Source organism: Drosophila sulfurigaster, unplaced genomic scaffold, assembly GCF_023558435.1.
Source record: "Drosophila sulfurigaster albostrigata strain 15112-1811.04 unplaced genomic scaffold, ASM2355843v2 contig_63_pilon, whole genome shotgun sequence".
NCBI classification, from domain to species: Eukaryota; Metazoa; Arthropoda; class Insecta; order Diptera; family Drosophilidae; genus Drosophila; species Drosophila sulfurigaster.
This window is the reverse complement of record NW_026909672.1, coordinates 59,690-81,332: the sequence shown is the minus strand read 5'-3', so window position 1 is coordinate 81,332 and position 21,643 is coordinate 59,690. Positions and strand designations below refer to the sequence as shown.

Here is a 21,643-nt window from a genome sequence, read left to right as displayed (position 1 = left end):
AAGCGACGTCGCTATGAACGCTTGGCCGCCACAAGCCAGTTATCCCTATGGTAACTTTTCTGACACCTCTTGTTAAAAACTCTTTAAACCAAAAGGATCGATAGGCCGAGCTTTTGCTGTCCCTGTGTGTACTGAACACCGAGATCAAGTCAGCATTTGCCCTTTTGCTCTATGTGTGGTTTCTGTCCGCACTGAGCTGGCCTTGGGACACCTCCGTTATTATTTGAGAGATGTACCGCCCCAGTCAAACTCCCTACCTGGCAATGTCCTTGAATTGGATCATACCTGAGTAATTTTGCTTAATTCTTGTCCGTTATTTCTTGTACGTTTGTATGTCGCGGTAATTGCCGACATACATACATACACACATATTTCGGTGCACTCTCTTTTGTCCGCAAGCGCACCGGCTTGCAGCCGCGCTTGCTCTCGCGCTCTCTCAACACACACACACGCACTCTTGTGCATTCGCTGTTTGTCCGCACTTGCTCTCGCTCTCATTTGTGTTACATACAAATATACGTGCATTTCGCTTGCTTAGACGTTGGCAGCGCAGTGCAAGCACATACATACATACGTACATACTGTTGTGCATGCTTAACCGCGTGCATAAGTACTTCTACGAGTGAAGTAATAGATTGGCAGGGCAGCGGTAGTCGCACTCGACATACCCTACCCTTTCCTTTTTTGTTTCAAGTGATTTATTTAGTGTGTGTATTTGAGAGCAACTCCCAGCTCAAGTGTCGGTGTATAGGCTACCTCCAGCCATTGTCCATACATACATAGACATACACACACACATATACACACCTACATATAATCACAATTATACGTCCACCACATCTCCATATTTAAATACATAAATAATTTTTGTTGTTGTTTTTTTTCGTGACAATTTATTTATTATTTTTCCATACAGCGCTTTTTTTAACCACATTTGTGTTTTTTCCAGCGTATTGTATTTTCGTGGTATTTTTCCTTATTTTCGTGCCCTTTTTGTTCTTGTTTTCGACAATCATTTGCTTGATTGTCGCGGGAATTTTCCCCCGGCCCCTTGCGTTCGTTTCCTGTGTCCGCAGTCCGTACCCATTTGGGGTACAAAATACCTCAGCACTACCTGTGGTATTTTTCCAGTATTTTATTTGGTATTTTCCTTTTACTAGTTGCTACGTGCCCTCCGTTTCATTTCCACCTTCTGGGCCGTTTCCGGATATATATAAAAAAACCAAGTTCCATTTGGTATTTTTTTTTGGTATATTTTCTGTGATTTTCTGGTTTGCTAACCAGCGGCTTCCTACCTTCCGTGCGTAGCATGTCAACGGGCAAACCCGAGAAGACTAAAACTAGACTGTCCGTGCCTTCTACTAGCGCCGCTAGAGTTTCGAATAACCTCCCTCTTCCTAGCTCCAAGGGAGAACCGGCTCTTCGTGCATCCAGCACATCGCCAGTTCACACCAAAAGGGAGGTCCCCGCACGGTCAGCTAGTGTTTCGCCCACTTCCGGTACCAAGCCTCTGATCCTCGTCACGAAACCTGCGTCTGTTCCTAAGACCAAGGTTGTTTCCGACCCAATTCCTCGGCCAGCTGTTACTCGTTCACAAAGCAAAATGGCACAAAATGTGGTAGATTCTTCATTGAATAAGTTCATCGCCGCGACTGACCGACTAAGTCACTTTGCGGCGCGGCTTAACAATGTTTCTACTGACAGCGCGTCCCTGTACACGTGCCAGGTCCGGAGGGACCAGATGCGTGCCTTGTGGGACAAGGTCGAGAAGGAGTACGAGGCTTGCTCCTGTGTCATGTCGGATGAAATGACGACAGACGAGTTGCCTACCATTCAGGCAAAATATGATTACTGCTATATTCTCTACGAGCAGTGGTCCGCTCAGCTAAGTGAGCAAATAGCTGATGCCTCCCAGGCACTCACTCCTCGTACACCCGTACAACCCCAGCCGTGCCGTTCAGTGTCCACAGGGTGTCGCCTACCTCCGTGCGACACCGAAGTTTTCGGATTATACTCGCTGGCCCACCTTCCGAGACTTATTCACGGCTATCTACATCCGAAATCCTAGACTGTCGGAAGTTGAGAAACTTTTCCATCTCAACTCCAAGACCAGCGGTGAAGCCCATGCCATTGTGTCAAAGTCTCCTTTGACCAATGAAGGGTTTCAGTCGGCATGGTCCAGCTTGACTGAGCGTTTTGAGAATAAACGGTTGCTCGTGAACAGTCAGCTGCGTATCCTTTTTAATTTGCCCGCCATCGGGCAAGAGTCGGGTGCAGCCATTCAAGAGTTGCAAAGCACTATCCAAGGGTGCTTGACGGCTTTGGAGCACTCAAAGATCAATACGGAGAATTGGGATTGCATCCTGGTTTTCCTGTGTTCTTCGAGGCTCCCCAAATTGACCCTTTCTCTTTGGGAACAGTCCATCCAGAATAAGAGCGACGTTCCAACGTGGGCTGACATGAACGCTTTCCTTCTAGAGCGGTATCGCACCCTAGAAGCGATAGCGGAAGTGTCAGCCAGCACGAGCGCTCCGACGGTTCCGCGTGCCTCACGCAAGGAGGCCCCCGTCGCCAAGCAGGTAAACTCCTTTGAGAGTCGGGTAACTTCAAAAACCCAGTCCTGCAAGTTGTGTTCCCGGGAGAATCACCCGATTCGTTTGTGCCCGCGTTTCCTCCAGATGGGTATCAACGATAGGGTCAATTATATAAAGCAACAGAAGCTGTGTCTCAATTGTTTCGCACGAGGCCATATCCTGGCTGAGTGCACAAGTGCGCACAGCTGCTTTACTTGCAAGGGTCGTCATCATACACTCTTGCATCGAGTGAGCCCGGCGCCGACAGTCACAACCCCGTTCCATCTCCAATACAGTCCACTTCCACCCAGTCAGCTAACGTCCAATCCTTCGTGGCAGTTAACACACAAGGTGTTCTGCTCAGCACAGCTGTCATTCATGTATGCCATCTCGGCGTCCGCTATACAGCTCGGGCTCTGATTGACTCCGGATCAGAAGCCACCTTCCTCTCAGAGAAGTTGTTCAAGCGCTTGAGGATGCCGTATACATCCGTGCAAGCCCGCGTTTCTGGGCTGACACAAGCTGTGGCAGCCCAGCCCCGAAAGTTTTGCCAATTCTTAATTGGCTCCCCGGTCAGACCTGATTTGCAGATCGAGGCGTCGGCGTACGTCCTCCCCCAGTTAGCGGGGAATCTGCCCTCATGTTCCGTCCCACAAACACTCCTCGAAAATCTGCCCAGCATCCAGCTGGCAGACCCCAAATTCCATGAGAGTTCGCAGATTGATGTGCTACTAGGCGCTGACATCCTCCCGTCCATTCTGCTCGGCGGCTCTCACCCTAACATTTGTGGGACCCTCCTAGGTCAAGAGACCATTTTCGGTTGGATCCTGACTGGCCCTGTGTCGGGATCCATTTCAAAATCTATTTCGTCCTTTTCGGCTCGACTGTCCGTCGAACGAACTCCGCCATTGGAGGAACTCCTCTCCAAATTTTGGGAGGTGGAGGACCTGCCGGCTAGCCCAGCAAAAGAATCTGACCTTTTGTGAGGCTAACTTCAACGCCACGACCGTGCGAACCTCAACGGGTCGCTACATGGTCACGCTCCCATTCCGCGATCCTGGTCACGTTGACCTGGGTCACTCGAGGGCTACCGCTCTCGCTCAGTTCCTGAGAAACGAGAGCCGTTTAAAGAGGAACGACTCTCTGAAGGAACAATATGACTCCGTTATTCGAGAGTATCTGGATTTGGGTCACATGACTCAAGTCCCCCCATCCAGTTCCGGCAACTATTATTTGCCACATCACGCTGTTCTCAAGCCCGACAGCACCACCACAAAGCTCCGCGTTGTATTCAACGCCTCCAGCCCGACTTCAAACGGGAAGAGTCTGAACGACATCCTCCACACTGGGCCAATCCTTCAGTCCGACCTGACCATTCAAATCCTGAAATGGAGGTTTTCAAGTTCGTCTTCAACGCTGACATCACCAAGATGTATCGGCAAATCCTTGTGGATCCCAACCACACCCGGTTTCAAAGGTTGCTCTTCCGTACTCCAGACGAGAAGTTATGCGACTTTGAACTCAACACAGTCACCTTTGGAGTGAACTGTGCTCCGTACCTGGCTATCCGCGTTCTGCATCAGCTTGCGAGTGATGTTCGCGACCGGTACCCCCTTGCTAGTGACATCATCGCCAATTATATGTACGTTGATGACGTCCTAGCAGGAGCTCACACTAAGCAGGCTGCGGTGTCTGCTATAGATGAGCTTCGAACAGCGCTCGAGAGTGCTGGGTTCCCTTTGCGTAAGTGGACCTCGAACTCGAAAGATGTGCTGAGAAGAATCCCTAAGGATCACTTGCTTTGTGCAGACTTCCTCGAGATCGACGAAGCTAGCGTCGCAAAGACGCTAGGCATTCGTTGGCGGGCCACGTCCGACGAGTTCTTTTTCGTCACCGCCGAGATGGTGTCCAAACCATCTTTCAGTAAGAGAGAAGTGCTGTCGCAGATCGCCAAGTTGTTCGATCCTGCAGGTTGGCTTGCTCCTGTGGTCATTTGGGCCAAGATTTTTATGCAAGAAATCTGGAAGCAAGAAGTCGGCTGGGACGACTCCTTACCGGCGGATCTCACAGAGCAGTGGATCAGTTTTCTGCGGAACTATTCGTCCTTGCAGGACATCCGCATTCCTAGATGGACCAACTACGCTCCCGGCGCAAAAATCCAATTCCACGGGTTTTGCGACGCCTCTCAAAGCGCGTATGGAGCCGCTCTTTACGCACGTGTGGAAACAGGTGGACAAGTGTCTGTGAGCCTTCTAGCAGCGAAGACTAGAGTTGCACCTATCAAGACGGTCTCTACCTCGTCTTGAGCTGTGCGGAGCTCTCCTGTTGGCAGAATTATCCGCCGCCCTCCTACCACATTTTCCCACCCCGACGCTGAGACGTACCTGTGGACAGATTCCACTATCGTTCTGGCATGGTTGGACAAGCAGCCATGCAAGTGGACCACTTTCGTGGCGAACCGAGTGGCCAAGATTCACTCGGTGAATGGCACTTGGCAGCATGTTCGTTCCGAACACAATCCAGCCGACCTGGCAAGCCGCGGTGTCTCGCCGCAAGAGCTACTGGGCAGTCGCCTTTGGTGGCAGGGGCCTGAATGGCTGACGCACTCACCAGCGCAGTGGCCTTCACCGGTCATTGGGCTCGATACTGAATTGGAGTGTCGAGCGGTGAAGGTCCATGCAGCGCAAGTCCTGTGTGAGGACTTCCTCGACCGTTTCTCCAGGTTCGATCGAGCGCTCCGAGTGTTTGCGTATGTGCGAAGGTTTGCCCAGCGTTGCCGCCAACCCAAGGTCTCGCTTCCAGAGACGCTCAGCTCTCAAGAGCTTGCAGAAGCTCAAGAGAGGCTGATTGTACAGGCTCAGAATCGGGTATACGCGAAAGAGTGTGCTTCCCTCCGGTCCCATAATCGTCTAATCGGGTCAAGCGATATCCTAAGCTTGAATCCGTTCCTTGACAAGCAAGGTGTCCTGCGTTCGTGTGGACGCGTAAGAGCGTCCACCTCCTTATCCTACGACGAACGGCATCCAATAATTCTCCCGTTCGGCTGCGTGTTCTCACGCCTCCTGGTTTCCTTCACGCATCAAGTCTCCCTCCATGGAGGCAACCAATTGGTGATGCGGCTGGTCCGAACCAAGTTCTGGATTCCCAAGCTAAGGAACTTGGTGAAGACAGTGATTAGTGCATGCAAGACCTGTGTGATTCATCGCCGCAAGCTCCAGTCGCAGTTGATGGGTGATCTCCCAAGCGCCCGGTCGACTTTTCGCGACCTTTCGCTAACTCCGGAGTAGACTTCGCCGGTCCTTCGACGTCAAGAGCTACGTCGGACGGGGCTGCAAGATTACGAAGGGTTACGTATGTGTCTTCGTGTGCTTCAGCACGAAGGCAATCCACCTTGAGGCGACCACGGATCTGACAGCGGAAAAGTTCTTGGAAGCTTTCTCCCGATTCGTGGCACGGCGCGGGTGCCCTCTCCACATGTACTCTGACAACGGGAAAACGTTCGTCGGAGCCTCCTCCATTCTCTCCAAAGAATTTGTGGAGAGCACCCGCAACCTGATTGTCACCACTCACAGCCATCAAGGTCTTGCATGGCATTTCAACCCACCTGGTGCCCCTCACATGGGGGGTCTCTGGGAAGCGGGCGTCAAGAGCTTCAAGACGCATTTCTACAAGACGGTTTCCTCCGTAAAACATACGTTCGAGGAGCTTTCCACCCTCCTATCAAAAATTGAAGCGTGCCTCAATTCGCGGCCTTTGACTCCTATGTCAGAGGATGTGAGCGACTTGGCGGCACTTACTCCCGGTCATTTCCTGATCGGGGGTCCGCTACTTCCATGGCGGAGCCAGAGGCCAGAGAGGATGTGGAGTCCATCCGCAACCGCTGGCAACGGCTCAAGGCTCTCCATCAGCATTTCTGTGTGCGATGGAAGAGTGAATATTTGAAGGAATTGCATAAGCGGAATAAGTGGCAGTCACCTTCACGCGATCTCCAAATCGGCGACATGGTGGTCATCAGAGAGGAGAATATACCACCTCAAGAATGGCGCCTCGGGCGTGTGTTGACCGCTTGCCCAGGTGCTGACGAAAGAGTCCGTGTGGTAGACATCCAGACGTGTCGTGGCGTTTTCCGCCGACCAGTTGCAAAGCTGGTCCTCCTTCCCACGGGACGCGCGCTCTGAGTCACCTATTCTTTCTCTACTGCCATCCACTATCCTGTGGTTTTCTCTTCCGGCTTAGGCAATTCATCCCGCGCCATGTTCTTCATTTAATCTATTGTTTTTTGTTCTTTTTCTTTTCCTTTTGTTTTTTCGCCTTTTGGTTTCATCCCATTACAGTTTACCATGGCGTCCTCCAGAAGATCATCCTGCACCCTGTCCGACGGAGTGAGCTTGCGAGGGCTCTTCTCGCCAGCGCGCTCTCTTTCGCCTCCGATTGCCAGCTCTCCGCCAAGGCAAGTCGCCCCGATGGAGTCCGAGCCCTCTCCAGCACCGGTGGCACTGGTTACCCGCGTGGAGTTTCCGTGCCTCGCCGGGCCGCCCTCAGCGGGGTGAGTATGTGCCTCCCGGCACAAACTCCTTCCGCTGTAGGGTGTGCCGCGGTGTCCACGCGCTGCGCAAATGTCCACGGTTTGCCCAGCTGACGCCAGAGAAGCGGCTCCGGGCAGTACTTGTAAATAAGTACTGTCCCAACTGCTTGGCTCATCAGCACTCCGGGGGCACTTGCCGCAGCGGTGGACGGTGCAGGCATTGTGGTAAGGACCACCACCCATGCTGCACATGCGAGACCCTAAACCCAAGCAGCGGTTGGCGCGACGACCGAGGGGCCGACGCGACCACCCGGCACCCACCAGAGGAGGACCATCGTCATCCCGGATGGACCGGCCCACTTCCCCACACACCAGGCCCGTGCCTAGCCCCGCCTTGTCATTGACGGCACTACTCCAGTGCAAGGGAGTCAGTATTCTCCCCACCGCGGCGGTCTGGCTAGTCACGGGGAAGACGGCCTTCGAGGCGCGAGTGCTCATTGATCCGTGCTGTCCTGTAAGCCGCATCAGCGAGTCGATGGCAGTGGCCATGGGCCTCTCTATCACTCGCGTGGGCGCAGAAGGAGTGTGCACGGCAACGTTGCGCTCCAAGACGTCACCCATGAGCCGGGAGGTCGTCTTCAAAACTGATCCGCAGCTCCATACAACGACGCCCGCCAGGACTGTCACTCCAGCCGGGCCCAGTTCTTTCAGTAACCTCGTGTTGGCTGACAAGGACTGGTTCCGCTCGGCATCGATCTCGGCAGTCTTGGGGGCTGATGTTTACCCTGATGTCGTGCTACCGGGTATCCTCCCGGGCCAAGGCGGACTGCCTATGGCGCAGAATTCCACGCTGGGCTGGATTCTGTCCGGCACGTGCTACTAGTTGTTTCGTTGCAATCCCAATATTGCAAGGGGGGGAGAATGTTGATGCGAGCGCATTGCTAAGTGAGAGGCACACCTCCGCTCCGCCGACCGAAAAGCACTCAAAGCTTTTTCGCTCACTAGCAATGCGCTCAGTGCGTAAGAATGCACTCAAGCTCCAGTGCTCTCAGCTTCTCTCTCCCACAACTCACCACCGCTGAGCCGCGCTCAGCATAGATCGCCGAAATGCCGTCGGCTTTTTTCTATGAGTTAGTAGCAAACGACGTCTGGTTCTAATCGTTACAATCCCCCCCTCTTTCTGTGCGACATAACAACCCGCTAAGTTTTCAATAAATCAAATATTTATAGTGATAAAAACGCGAGTGTTTTTATTTTTCGGGAAGCAACATTTTGGACACTTTTTCAGCGCCGCCACAAACAGGAGTTATACCAAATTTTTAATTTGAGAATACATAAATGCACTCTCTCATTAATGAATTTGTTTGCGATTATATAACAAACTCGTGATATTTTGATCAAGAAGCTTGCATCAAAACCCAATACCATAAGATATAATAAATATATCCGTATAATGGCTAGGAAATGATACACGTTCCATTTAATCAAGTAAGTAAGGAAACAATAAGAGTAGTGGTATTTCATTGTCGATACTAAACCGAAATTTAATATCTCCCACTTATTCTATACCTCTTATGTCTCCTTACACTGCCAGATTAGAGTCAAGCTCAAAAGGGTCTTCTTTCCCCGCTAATTATTCCAAGGCCATTCCCTTGGCTGTGGTTTCGCTAGATAGTAGATAGGGACATATTCTCTATATTAATTTTACGTGTGCACCTGTCATGACTGACTTAATCACACGGCGCCCGAGCGCGCATGGGATCCAATTTATTATGACAGGTGCACACGTAAAACTAATATAGCTAATATGTCCCTATCTACTCGTCTGGTTTCAACTGTCGAGCTGAACAGACGTGTTAGCGGGTGCCTGCATTTGGTATAGTTTTGCGATAACAGTTATTTGTTGTCTTCGAACAGCGGTGAATTTTCGCGTGTACGCTTTGTGCTTCTCGTTCGCTGTGTACGTGTGAGTAGCGTGGGGAATTCGTCGCGTGCCGTCGCGAGTGTGTGCGTGCGTGTGCTTGCTTTAAGTGCTCTTAAAGCACCAGAGCAGACGTGCGCGCTGTTCTCGTTGAAGAAATTGCGGTACTTTCGTAATTGTAAACAAACGAAGTTACGGTGTTTTGTTTACAGTAATTGTAATTACTGTAAATAGTGAATGTGCAAGAGCTTATTGTTTTCGTAGCGGACAAAAGCTGAGTGATTTGAACTGCTTGAGTACACTGCTTGTCGCGGGTGTACTGCTTGCAACGCGTGTACTGCTTGCAACTAGTGTACTGCTTGCACTGCTTACATTGTGAACTGCTTTAATTTGAACTGCTTTAACTGAACTGCTTTGATTTGAACTGCTTTCTGTGTACTGCTTGCGAGTGTGTGTGGTTTACTGCTTGCGCAGTTTGAACTGCGAACCGTTGGCGCCATGATGGACACGAGATCAAGCGCCAGTGTATGCAGCGATACGAGCGAGATGTCCGTCTCGGACGATCGTCCACGCGGGAAGCGAGGCAGAAAGCCGCGAGGCAACAAGGCTGTATCGTCGCCCAACCTGGTTGGCAGCGACGATGCATCCTCTGCCAAGCGGCTGGCTGTCTCCTTTATTGGGGGCAACGTCGATGGAGCAGCCGCCAACGAAGTTGCCGCTGGAACCGCCGCTGGAGTCGCCGCTGAAACCGCCGCTGGTACCGCTGCTGAAACCGCCGCTGGAACCGCCGCTGGAGCCGCCGCTGGAGTCGCCGATGGAGTTGCTGCTGCTACTGCCGCCCCTGCACCCGCTACGGTGGCCGCTGTCGCCCGACTGAGCGCGCCTGCCTGTCCAGCTCCTGCTGGTAGTTTTGTTGCTGCCAGTGTGGTGAAGGAAGGGTCTGATGCCGTATTGGCTCAGCTGGCGGGTGTAGACCAGACGGTGAGGTCCGCTGTGCTGCGCGCTGGACTGGCGCCGGAAGCGGCCATCGCCGTTCTGGAGGCAACTGCCCGGCTTAGCGAGCTGGTGACCGCGCTAGCTGTGCGAAACGCCGTCTTGGAGACGAAGGTTGCGTTGTGCCAACCAGCTGCTGCGCCCTTTACGGCCCCAAGTGCGAGTGGTGCCGCCACCAGAGCTGTCCCCGGCGTCGCCCCGATGGCCGCACCGAAAAATGTTCCTGCAGCCAGAAAGCCCGTGGAAACGTGGTCGGCTGTAGTGACGAGCAAGGACCCGACAGTGTCGGGCAAGGAGATTGCCGATAAGGTGATGAGCCAAGTTGCTCCAGCTCTGGGCGTTAGAGTTCACGAAGTCCGTGAATTGAAGCGCGGTGGCGCCGTCATTCGTACGCCGTCGAGAAACGAGATGAACAAAGTGGTGGCCAACGCGAAATTCAACGAGGTCGGACTGGAGGTTGAGCCCAACCGTGGAGTGAGGTCGAAAATCACCGTGTTCGACGTGGACACTGGGATTATACCGGAAGTCTTCATGGACGAGCTCTATGAGAACCACTTCAAGGAGGAGTTCTCGCCGTCGGCCTTCAAGAAGATGGTGCATATGGCGTCGAAGCCGTGGTCGGTCACTGACGGTGTCAGAGTCAATCTGACACTCGAATGTGACGAAAAGGCGCAAGCGGTGCTTGATAAGACCGGGCGGGTCTACATCAAGTGGTTTTCGTTCCGCTGTAGGTCGCTCGTCCGTACTTACGCGTGTCATCGCTGTATGGGATTCGACCACAAGGTTGCGCAATGCCGATTGAAAAACGAAGTATGCCGCCAATGCGGGCAGACCGGCCATGTAGCGTCGAAATGTGCTAGCCCGGTGGACTGCCGAAACTGCCGTTTCAAGGGGCTTCCCTCCGGGCATTACATGCTGTCGGAGACGTGCCCGATATATGGTGCGGTCTTAGCGAGGGTGCAAGCTAGGCATTAAAATGTTTAGCTTCATCCAAGCTAATTGTGGTCGAGGTCGAGCCGCTACCATTCAGTTTGCAACTCGGGTGCGAGACTCCCGCCACATGTTCGCTTTGGTGCAGGAACCATACGTCGACAGAAAGCACGGCATTACTGGCATTCCAGCCGGGATGCGTGTGTTTGCTGATCGGCGTTTGAAGGCTGCCATCTTCTTGGACGACCCGAATGCCATCTGTATGCCTATTGAGTCGCTCATCACGGACGTTGGCGTATGCGTGAGTGTCACTGGAAGATTTGGCTCAATCTTCCTGAGCTCCGTGTACTGCCAATACAACACTGATTTGGAACCGTATCTTGCGTATCTAGATTCCGTGCTACTACTGGCTGGTAGCAATCCGGTTATCTGTGGCATGGATGCGAATGCAGTGTCCCCCTTGTGGTTCAGCAAATCGCTCGAGCGTGCTCGTGGCGATTTGAACCGCAGAAGGGGTGAGCTGCTGACCGAATGGATTCAAGAATCCCGAGCCGGCGTGCTAAATGAGGTCAGTAGTTTGTATACGTTCGATAATCACCGCGGACGGAGTGATATCGACGTCACGATTGCCAACGAAGCAGCGCTTATGTGGGCCACATATGACTGGAGAGTGGACGATTGGGATCTCAGTGACCACAACACGATCTGTGTTGAGGTGACGCGAGACCCCAGAGACACAGTTGAGAGCGATGCTCCTGTTCCGTCCTGGAACTCTCCAATGCACGTTGGCAGTCGTTCCGTGGTGAGCTTGTATGCAAGCTTGAGGAATTCCCGCAGGACTACACGGAGATGTCCATTGATGACCAGGTGTCTGCAACGCGTGCACTGGTACACAGTGTATGCGACCATGTATTTGGACGCAGGCAGCCGAGAGCCGTTCGGAAAGTGGTCTGGTGGAATGCCAACCTCAGTACGAAGCGCCGAGAGGTCAGGAGACTGAGGCGGCGGCTACAGAATGCTCGTCGTCGTGGCAGCGATGAAGCAGGGCGACTTGCTACTGACCTGCGGATCTCCGTGGGTCAGTACAAGAAGCTTATTCTGTCGGCAAAGGAGGACAACTGGCGTCGCTTCGTTGGAGAAAATCGGGATGATCCCTGGGGCATGTCTACAGGATTTGCCGACGTCACAAACGGAATTCCGAGTTGGGCTGCCTACGGGTAAATGGCGAGCCAGTCGTAACATGGCACGACTGTGCGCGAGTGCTCCTCCGTAACTTCTTCCCTGTTGCGGAGTCGAATGCACCGATTGCCATCCCAGAGGTGCTTCCGCCCATACTCGACGAGTACGAAGTGAGTGCTTGTGTCGCCAGGCTACGGAGCAGACGCTCGCCTGGCATGGACGGCATCACTGGAGTGATCTGTAAGGAGGTATGGCGTGCTATTCCTCAGCATCTTACAGCGTTGTATTCCCGCTGTTTAGCCGAAGGACATTTCCCTTCTGAGTGGAAACGCCCGCGCGTTGTGCCACTTTCAAGGGGCCCGATAAGGACAGGAGCGATCCTGGCTCTTATCGTGGTATATGTCTGCTACCAGTCTTTGGTAAGGTGCTCGAGGGTATCATGGTCAGCCGAATGAAGGACATGCTCCCAGAGGGCTGCAGATGGCAATTTGGATTTCAACCTGACGCTGTGTGGAGGATGCCTGGAGACACGTGAAGAGTACTGTCGACGCCAGCCCGGCAAGATATGTACTCGGAATCTTCGTGGATTTCAAAGGAGCATTTGACCACGTGGAGTGGGATGCTGTGCTACGCCGGCTGATCGACTCTGGCTGCCGAGAAGCCAGCTTGTGGCGAAGCTTCTTCTCTGGCAGGAGTGCGTGCATCGTCAGCAGATACGAGGAAGCATCTGTGCCGGTAACCAGAGGTTGCCCACAGGGTTCCATCAGTGGTCCATTCATTTGGAACCTCATGATGGATGTGCTTCTTCGGCGCTTGGAGCCTTTGTGCAAACTGAGCGCGTATGCAGACGACTTGCTGCTTCTCGTTGAGGGAAACTCCCGAAACGATCTGGAGTCGAAAGGAGCGGAGTACATGTCCATCGTAGGAGCTTGGGGAACAGAGGTAGGCGTGTCCGTCTCCACCAGTAAGACGGCTGTCATGTTGCTGAAAGGCCAATTATCGGCTAATAGGCGGCCTGGGGTACGGTTTGCTGGAGCAAGCTTGCCCTACGCTGACAAATACCGGTATCTGGGCATCACGGTCGGCGAGCGGTTGAATTTCAACCCGCATATCGCGTCTTTACGTGATCGGCTGAGCGGAGTCGTTGGTGTTTTGGCACGCGTACTACGGGACGACTGGGGGATCAGTCCCCGTGCCAAGCGGACCATTTACACTGGACTCATGGTGCCTTGTGCGCTATTTGGTGCCTCAGTGTGGTATGCCACGGCGATGAGACTAGTAGGGGCCAGGAGGCACCTATTGTCCTGCCAAAGGCGCATCCTTCTGGGATTCCTACCGGTGTGCCGTACAGTGTCCACTGTGGCACTGCAAGTTCTTGCTGGTGTTCCCCCGTTTGATCTGGCTGCCAAGAAATTGGCAATCAGTTTCAAACTCAAGCGCGATCACCCGCTGGAGGAGAGCAACTGGCTGTTTGGTCAAGATCTGTCGGGTCTTGATCACAAGCAGAAGATGGCGATGCTGGACGACCGTATGCTGCAGGAGTGGCAAAGCAGATGGGATAATGGTGATGAAACCGGCCGGGTGACTCATCTTTTTATCCCGGATGATTACTCAGGTATGATCCAATTCAAGGACATTGCCAGGTAGGGAGTTTGACTGGGGCGGTACATCTCTCAAATAATAACGGAGGTGTCCCAAGGCCAGCTCAGTGCGGACAGAAACCACACATAGAGCAAAAGGGCAAATGCTGACTTGATCTCGGTGTTCAGTACACACAGGGACAGCAAAAGCTCGGCCTATCGATCCTTTTGGTTTAAAGAGTTTTTAACAAGAGGTGTCAGAAAAGTTACCATAGGGATAACTGGCTTGTGGCGGCCAAGCGTTCATAGCGACGTCGCTTTTTGATCCTTCGATGTCGGCTCTTCCTATCATTGTGAAGCAAAATTCACCAAGCGTTGGATTGTTCACCCATGCAAGGGAACGTGAGCTGGGCTTAGACCGTCGTGAGACAGGTTAGTTTTACCCTACTAATGACAAAACGTTGTTGCGACAGCATTCCTGCGTAGTACGAGAGGAACCGCAGGTACGGACCAATGGCACAATACTTGTTCGAGCGAACAGTGGTATGACGCTACGTCCGTTGGATTATGCCTGAACGCCTCTAAGGTCGTATCCGTGCTAGACTGCAATGATAAATAAGGGGCAATTTGCATTGTATGGCTTCTAAACCATTAAAAGTTTATTATTCATTTAATAGACGACGATGGATGTGATGCCAATGTTACATATAACATAGTAAATTGGGAGGATCTTCGATCACCTGGTGCCGCGCTAGTTATATATTACAACATTATTTAATACAATGACAAAGCCTTGAATCAATTGTAAACGACTTTTATAACAGGCAAGGTGTTGTAAGTGGTTGAGCAGCTGCCATACTGCGATCCACTGAAGCTTATCCTTTGCTTGACGATTCGATAAAATATATATGTTTAAGGCATATATAAAAAAATATTATATGTATGATGTATATATGGAAACGTATATATGTTTATATATATAAATGTGCAAAATTGTATGCATAATTATGTTATACAATTACGCATATAAGAAGAATATTTATATAATATGTGTACAAAATATACTTGTATATTTTAAATATGCATTTATTTAGTATGCGTTAATTATATATATTTATTTGGTAGCCAAAAGGACGCCATCATATTAGTGGCGAAGATTAAAAATATGCATAGTATATCTATGTGTACAAAATACTTGCATATTTTAAATATGCATTTATTTATTATGCGTTGGTAATATATATTTATTTGGTAGCCAAAAGGACGCCATCATATTAGTGGCGCAAATTTGTTTACAAAATACTTGCATATTTTAAATATGCATTTATTTATTATGCGTTGGTAATATATATTTATTTGGTAGCCAAAAGGACGCCATCATATTAGTGGCGAAAATTTGTTTACAAAATACTTGCGTATTTTAAATATGCATTTATTTATTATGCGTTGGTAATATATATTTATTTGGTAGCAAAATGACGCCATCATATTAGTGGCGAAAATTAAGAATATGCATAGTATATCTATGTGTACAAGATACTTGCATATTTTAAATATGCATTTATTTAGTATGTGTTAGTTATACATATTTATTTGGTAGCAAAAGGACGGCATCATATTAGTGGCGAAAATTAAAAATATACATGATATATATGTATCTATGTGAACAGAATACTTGCGTTTTTAAGTATGCATTTAATATGTTTGGTAGCAAAAGAACGCCATCATATTGGTGGCGCAAATTAAGACATGAAAAACTTATAAGTTCAATTTTGACAAAAATTTCAGCATATGAAAATTGAATGAAAAACTTTTAAATAGCATTTTATACTGTTTATTAATATAATGAGATAAGATTTTGAATTTAACTTGAGAAAAAATTTTTTTGGACTTGGTGAATTTTTTATTGAACTGCAGCCAAATGATATGAGGTTCTACTGAGATATGAGTTCAACATTGACAAAAAATTTCAACATGTCAAAATAGAATAAAAAACTTTTTAAATAGCATGTTATACAGTTTATTAATATAATGAGATAAGATTTTGAATTTAACTTGAGAAAAATTTTTTGGACTTGGTGAATTTTTTATTGAACTGCAGCCATATGATATGAGGTTCTACCGAGATATGAGTTCAACATTGACAAAAAATTTCAACATGTGAAAATTGAATGAAAAACTTTTAAATAGCATTTTATACAGTTTATTAATATAATGAGATAAGATTTTGAATTTAACTTGAGAAAAAATTTTTTTGGACTTGGTGAATTTTTTATTGAACTGACATATCATTTCAACTTTGACAAAAATTTTAAACAATGTTAAACAATTTACGATTGTACTTGTATTTAATACAAATTATTGATGATAATATAATGAAGTTTTGCTGTTGTATTATTAAATTAGTGCCACATAAAGATACATTAGGTGGTGGACCTTAGTAAAATGAGCTGGTTGTAGAAAACGTGTCACAAAACCTATATAGGGGTGGTGATGTCGAGCAGGCATGTCATATGAGAAAAATTTCACAAGTGAAATATATATGACTATGTATATGGAGTGAGTCTTGCCGGCATGTCATATATAAATAATATATGAAAATAATCATATAGAAGGCAATATGATTAAAAAGTTAAAATAATGAAGTTTTACTGTTGCATTATTAAATTAGTGCAACATAAAGATACATTAGATGGTAGACCTTAGTAAAATGAGCTGGTTGTAGAAAACGTGTCACAAAACCTATATAGGGTGGTGAGGTCGGGCAGGCATGTCATATGAGAAAAATTTCACAAGTGAAATATATATGACTATGTATATGGAGTGAGTCTTGCCGGTATGTCATATATAAATAATATATGAAAATAATCATATAGAAGGCAATATGATTAAAAAGTTAAAAATAATGAAGTTTTACTGTTGCATTATTAAATTAGTGCAACATAAAGATACATTAGATGGTAGACCTTAGTAAAATGAGCTGGTTGTATAAAACGTGTCACAAAACCTCTATAGGGGTGGTGAGGTCGGGCAGGCATGTCATATGAGAAAAATTTCACAAGTGAAATATATATGACTATGTATATGGAGTGAGTCTTGCCGGCATGTCATATATAAATAATATATGAATATAATCATATAGAAGGCAATATGATTAAAAAGTTAAAATAATTAAGTTTTGCTGTTGTATTATTAAATTAGTGCAACATAAAGATACATTAGATGGTAGACCTTAGTAAAATGAGCTGATTGTAGAAAACGTGTCACAAAACCTATATAGGGTGGTGATGTCGAGCAGGCATGTCATATGAGAAAAATTTCACAAGTGAAATATATATGACTATGTATATGGAGTGAGTCTTGCCGGCATGTCATATATAAATAATATATGAAAATAATCATATAGAAGGCAATATGATTAAAAAAGTTAAAAATAATGAAGTTTTAATGTTGTATTATTAAATTAGTGCAACAAAAGATACGTTAGATGGTAATACTAAATAAAATAAAAGCATTGCAGAAAACGTGTCACAAAACCTTTATAACCTTTATGGTGAGGTCGGGCGGGCATGTCATATGAGAAAAATTTCACAAGTGAAATATGACTATATGACTATATATGACTATGTATATGGAGTGAGTCTTGCCGGCATAAGTCATATATAAATAATATATGAAAATAATCATATAGAAGGCAATATGATTATACAAGTTAAAAATAATGAAGTTTTGCTGTTGTATTATTAAATTAGTGCAACATAAAGATACATTAGATGGTAGACCTTAGTAAAATGAGCTGATTGTAGAAAACGTGTCACAAAACCTATATAGGGGTGGTGATGTCGAGCAGGCATGTCATATGAGAAAAATTTCACAAGTGAAATATATATGACTATGTATATGGAGTGAGTCTTGCCGGCATAAGTCATATATAAATAATATATGAAAATAATCATATAGAAGGCAATATGATTAAAAAAGTTTAAAATAATGAAGTTTTACTGTTGTATTATTAAATTAGTGCAACAAAAAGATACGTTAGATGGTAATACTAAATAAAATAAAAGCATTGCAGAAAACGTGTCACAAAACCTTTATAGGGTGGTGAGGTCGGGCAGGCATGTCATATGAGAAAAATTTCACAAGTGAAATATATATGACTATGTATATGGAGTGAGTCTTGCCGGCATAAGTCATATATAAATAATATATGAAAATAATCATATAGAAGGCAATATGATTAAAAAGTTAAAAATAATGAAGTTTTACTGTTGTATTATTAAATTAGTGCAACATAAAGATACATTAGATGGTAGACCTTAGTAAAATGAGCTGGTTGTAGAAAACGTGTCACAAAACCTATATAGGGGTGGTGATGTCGAGCAGGCATGTCATATGAGAAAAATTTCACAAGTGAAATATATATGACTATGTATATGGAGTGAGTCTTGCCGGCATGTCATATATAAATAATATATGAAAATAATCATATAGAAGGCAATATGATTAAAAAGTTAAAAATAATGAAGTTTTACTGTTGTATTATTAAATTAGTGCAACAAAAAGATACGTTAGATGGTAATACTAAATAAAATAAAAGCATTGCAGAAAACGTGTCACAAAACCTTTATAGGGGTGGTGAGGTCGGGCAGGCATGTCATATGAGAAAAATTTCACAAGTGAAATATATATGACTATGTATATGGAGTGAGTCTTGCCGGCATAAGTCATATATAAATAATATATGAATATAATCATATAGAAGGCAATATGATTATACAAGTTAAAAATAATGAAGTTTTGCTCTTGTATTATTAAATTAGTGCAACATAAAGATACATTAGATGGTAGACCTTAGTAAAATGAGCTGGTTGTAGAAAACGTGTCACAAAACCTATATAGGGGTGGTGATGTCGAGCAGGCATGTCATATGAGAAAAATTTCACAAGTGAAATATATATGACTATGTATATGGAGTGAGTCTTGCCGGCATAAGTCATATATAAATAATATATGAAAATAATCATATAGAAGGCAATATGATTAAAAAAGTTAAAAATAATGAAGTTTTACTGTTGTATTATTAAATTAGTGCAACAAAAAGATACGTTGGATGGCAATACTAAATAAAATAAAAGCATTGTAGAAAACGTGTCACAAAACCTATAAATTTTTTTTTTTTCGTCAATAATTATTTATTTAAAATCTTTCTGTACGGACAATAATTAAATTTTTTGAGGCAGCCTTGTCGATTAAATTCTCACAAGAGATGGTTGTTAGGGTTCTGGAGGGATAATCATCATCCTCCATGGGCAGGTCGAGGGGTGTTTTCTTTTAAGTCTTCTGACGGTTTGGCTGTTGTCCAAGATGTTGATGGCCAATGTGTTTGGGTGGTTATGGAGCCTGTTGATGTAATTTGTGCTCACTTTTCGAATTTCATCTTTTACCCAGGGAACCCTGAGTACCTCGTGGATGGTGCTGTTGTCATGGTAAGGATGAGCGTTCGAGACCATTCTCAGAGCTTTGTTCTGCAGCCTTTGGATGTTCCTGCATTTTGATTTGCAGGCAGTGCCCCACAGCTGGATGCCATAAGTCCAGATTGGCTTAATGATGGTTTTGTAGACGAGCAGTTTAAGTTTGCTTTTAAGCTTCGAGCGTCTTCCAATGAGCCATTGGAATTGCTTCAGCTCTCTTCAGCCTGCTTTCTCTTCCTTAGGATGTGTGTGCGCCATGTTAACCGCCTGTCGAGCGTCATGCCCAGGTATTTGGGCGTGGATTTTCGGGAATATTATCCCCATTAAGACTGACAGGCGGGCAATTGCCGTTGCGGAGTGCAAATGTGGTTTGCGTGGACTTTTCAGGGTTTACCGAGATGTTCCACCTCCTTAGCCAGGGCTCGATGGTGTTTAGCTGATTTTGTATAATTTCCGACGCATCCTGTGGGGTTCGTGCTGTGGCAAGGAAGGCTGTGTCATCGGCGTATGTGGCAACCAATAGGTTCTCGTTGAGAAATGTAGGCATGTTCGCTGTGTACAACGTGTACAATAGAGGGCCTAGGACGCTGCCTTGTGGTACACCGGCTTCGATACCTTTTGTGGTAGATCGCGCATCTCCGCATCTGACATAAAAGCTTCTCTTGTCGAGGTAAGATTGCAGAAATGCGTAATGGGGTTGAGGCAGGTTTCTCTTAAGCTTAAGTAGTAGCCCTGGGTGCCAGACTCTGTCGAAAGCTTGCTTCACGTCAAGCATTACGGCGCAGCAGTAGTTCTTCTCCTCGAATGCGTTCAATATCACTCTGACTAAACGGTGGCATTGTTCCGGGGTGGAGTGAGAACGCCTGAAGCCAAACTGGTGATCCGGAATCAACCCAGCTTCTTCCAGCACTGGCAATACTTGCGCAAAAATACTCTTTCGAGTATTTTGAGAGTATCGACAGCAAACTTATCGGACGATAAGAGCCAAGATTGGCTTCAGGTTTGCCAGGTTTAGGTATAAGAATTACCTCTGCTCGTTTCCAGATGGTTGGAAAATGTCCTAGCTGAAAGCACCTGCTTTATATGTTGGCGAGGAGTTGTAGGCAGGGAGGGGGAAGAAGCTTAACAGCCAGTGCTTCAATGCCATCAGCGCCCGGCGATTTATTCGTCTTGAGTCCCTCGATCTCAAGTTTGACCTCATCCACCGAGACCATAGCTAGCTTTTCTTGGTTGTTGTTGGTGTTTTCATCTAATAGTTGTAGGGCACGATGCGTAGCTGAGATATCCAGGTCGGTGCATCTTATTATCGGCTTGAAGGCTTCGCTGAGGTGCTCCACAAAAGCTTCAGCTCTTTCTTGCTCTGTGCGGCACCAGGCGCCACTAGCATGCTGGACTGGAGCAACTCTCTTAGTATGTCGTTTTATGTGACGAGTGACCTGCCAAAGGTTGTGCTGTGGGTCTCCAGGCTCAACATTGGCCAGGAACTCCTCAAACGAGCTCTGCCTGAGCTTTAGGAGCTTATCCTTAAGCTGCTTTGCGGCTCTGTTAAATACCCTTTTATCTCTAGGATTTCTGGATAGGAACCATACTCGTCGCAACCGTCTCTTCTCAGCTACTAGCGAGGCGATCTCCGAAGACCAAAGGTGTAGGACCCTCGTTGGTACAAAACCTATACATTTTTTTTTTTTTTTTTTTTCGTCAATAATTATTTATTTAAAATCTGTCTGTACGGACAATAATTAAATTTTTTGAGGCCGCCTTGTCGATTAAATTCTCACAAGAGATGGTTGGTAGGGTTCTGGAGGGCTAATCATCATTCTCCATGGGCAGGTCGAGGGGGTGTTTTCTTTTAAGTCTTCTGACGGTTTGGCTGTTGTCTAAGATGTTGATGGCCAATGTGTTTGGGTGGTTATGGAGCCTGTTGATGTAATTTGTGCTCACTTTTCGAATTTCATCTTTTACCCAGGGAACCCTGAGTACCTCGTGGATGGTGCTGTTGTCATGGTAACGATGAGCGTTCGAGACCATTCTCAGAGCCTTGTTCTGCAGCCTTTGGATGTTCCTGCAGTTTGATTTGCAGGCAGTGCCCCACAGCTGGATGCCATAAGTCCAGATTGGCTTAATGATGGTTTTGTAGACGAGCAGTTTAAGTTTGCTTTTAAGCTTCGAGCGTCTTCCAATGAGCCATTGGAATTGCTTCAGCCTCTCTTCAGCCTGCTTTCTCTTCCTTAGGATGTGTGTGCGCCATGTTAACCGCCTGTCGAGCGTCATGCCCAGGTATTTGGGCGTGGGATTTTCGGGAATATTATCCCCATTAAGACTGACAGGCGGGCAATTGCCGTTGCGGAGTGCAAATGTGGTTTGCGTGGACTTTTCAGGGTTTACCGAGATGTTCCACCTCCTTAGCCAGGGCTCGATGGTGTTTAGCTGATTTTGTATAATTTCCGACGCATCCTGTGGGGTTCGTG

General features: G+C 46.9%; 2 protein-coding genes across 2 annotated transcripts; both read left to right on the top strand.

Moving 5' to 3' along the window:
* The first annotated feature begins 1,309 nt into the window (after positions 1-1,309).
* On the top strand, positions 1,310-3,559 carry LOC133849815 (uncharacterized). Its single transcript, XM_062285896.1, has 3 exons — positions 1,310-1,971; positions 2,069-2,822; positions 2,885-3,559. The coding sequence occupies exons 1-3, from the start codon at positions 1,310-1,312 to the stop codon at positions 3,557-3,559; spliced, it is 2,091 nt and encodes a 696-aa protein (XP_062141880.1).
* A 46-nt stretch (positions 3,560-3,605) lies between these two features.
* Positions 3,606-6,515, top strand: LOC133849814 (uncharacterized). Its single transcript, XM_062285895.1, has 4 exons — positions 3,606-3,975; positions 4,071-4,802; positions 4,968-5,856; positions 5,948-6,515. Exons 1-4 carry the CDS (start codon positions 3,606-3,608, stop codon positions 6,513-6,515), a joined length of 2,559 nt encoding a protein of 852 aa, XP_062141879.1.
* The last annotated feature ends 15,128 nt before the right edge of the window (positions 6,516-21,643 follow it).

Excerpts from the sequence above, each read along its gene's own strand:
- LOC133849815 (XM_062285896.1), top strand. The coding sequence starts at position 1,310 with ATGTCAACGGGCAAACCCGAGAAGACTAAAACTAGACTGTCCGTGCCT. Across the intron at positions 1,972-2,068 it reads TGCCGTTCAGTGTCCACAGG|ACTGTCGGAAGTTGAGAAAC; the intron begins GTGTCGCCTACC and ends CCGAAATCCTAG. Across the intron at positions 2,823-2,884 it reads ATCATACACTCTTGCATCGA|TCAGCTAACGTCCAATCCTT; the intron begins GTGAGCCCGGCG and ends ACTTCCACCCAG.
- LOC133849814 (XM_062285895.1), top strand. The coding sequence starts at position 3,606 with ATGGTCACGCTCCCATTCCGCGATCCTGGTCACGTTGACCTGGGTCAC. Across the intron at positions 3,976-4,070 it reads CCTGAAATGGAGGTTTTCAA|ACGAGAAGTTATGCGACTTT; the intron begins GTTCGTCTTCAA and ends TCCGTACTCCAG. Across the intron at positions 4,803-4,967 it reads TTACGCACGTGTGGAAACAG|ATTCCACTATCGTTCTGGCA; the intron begins GTGGACAAGTGT and ends ACCTGTGGACAG.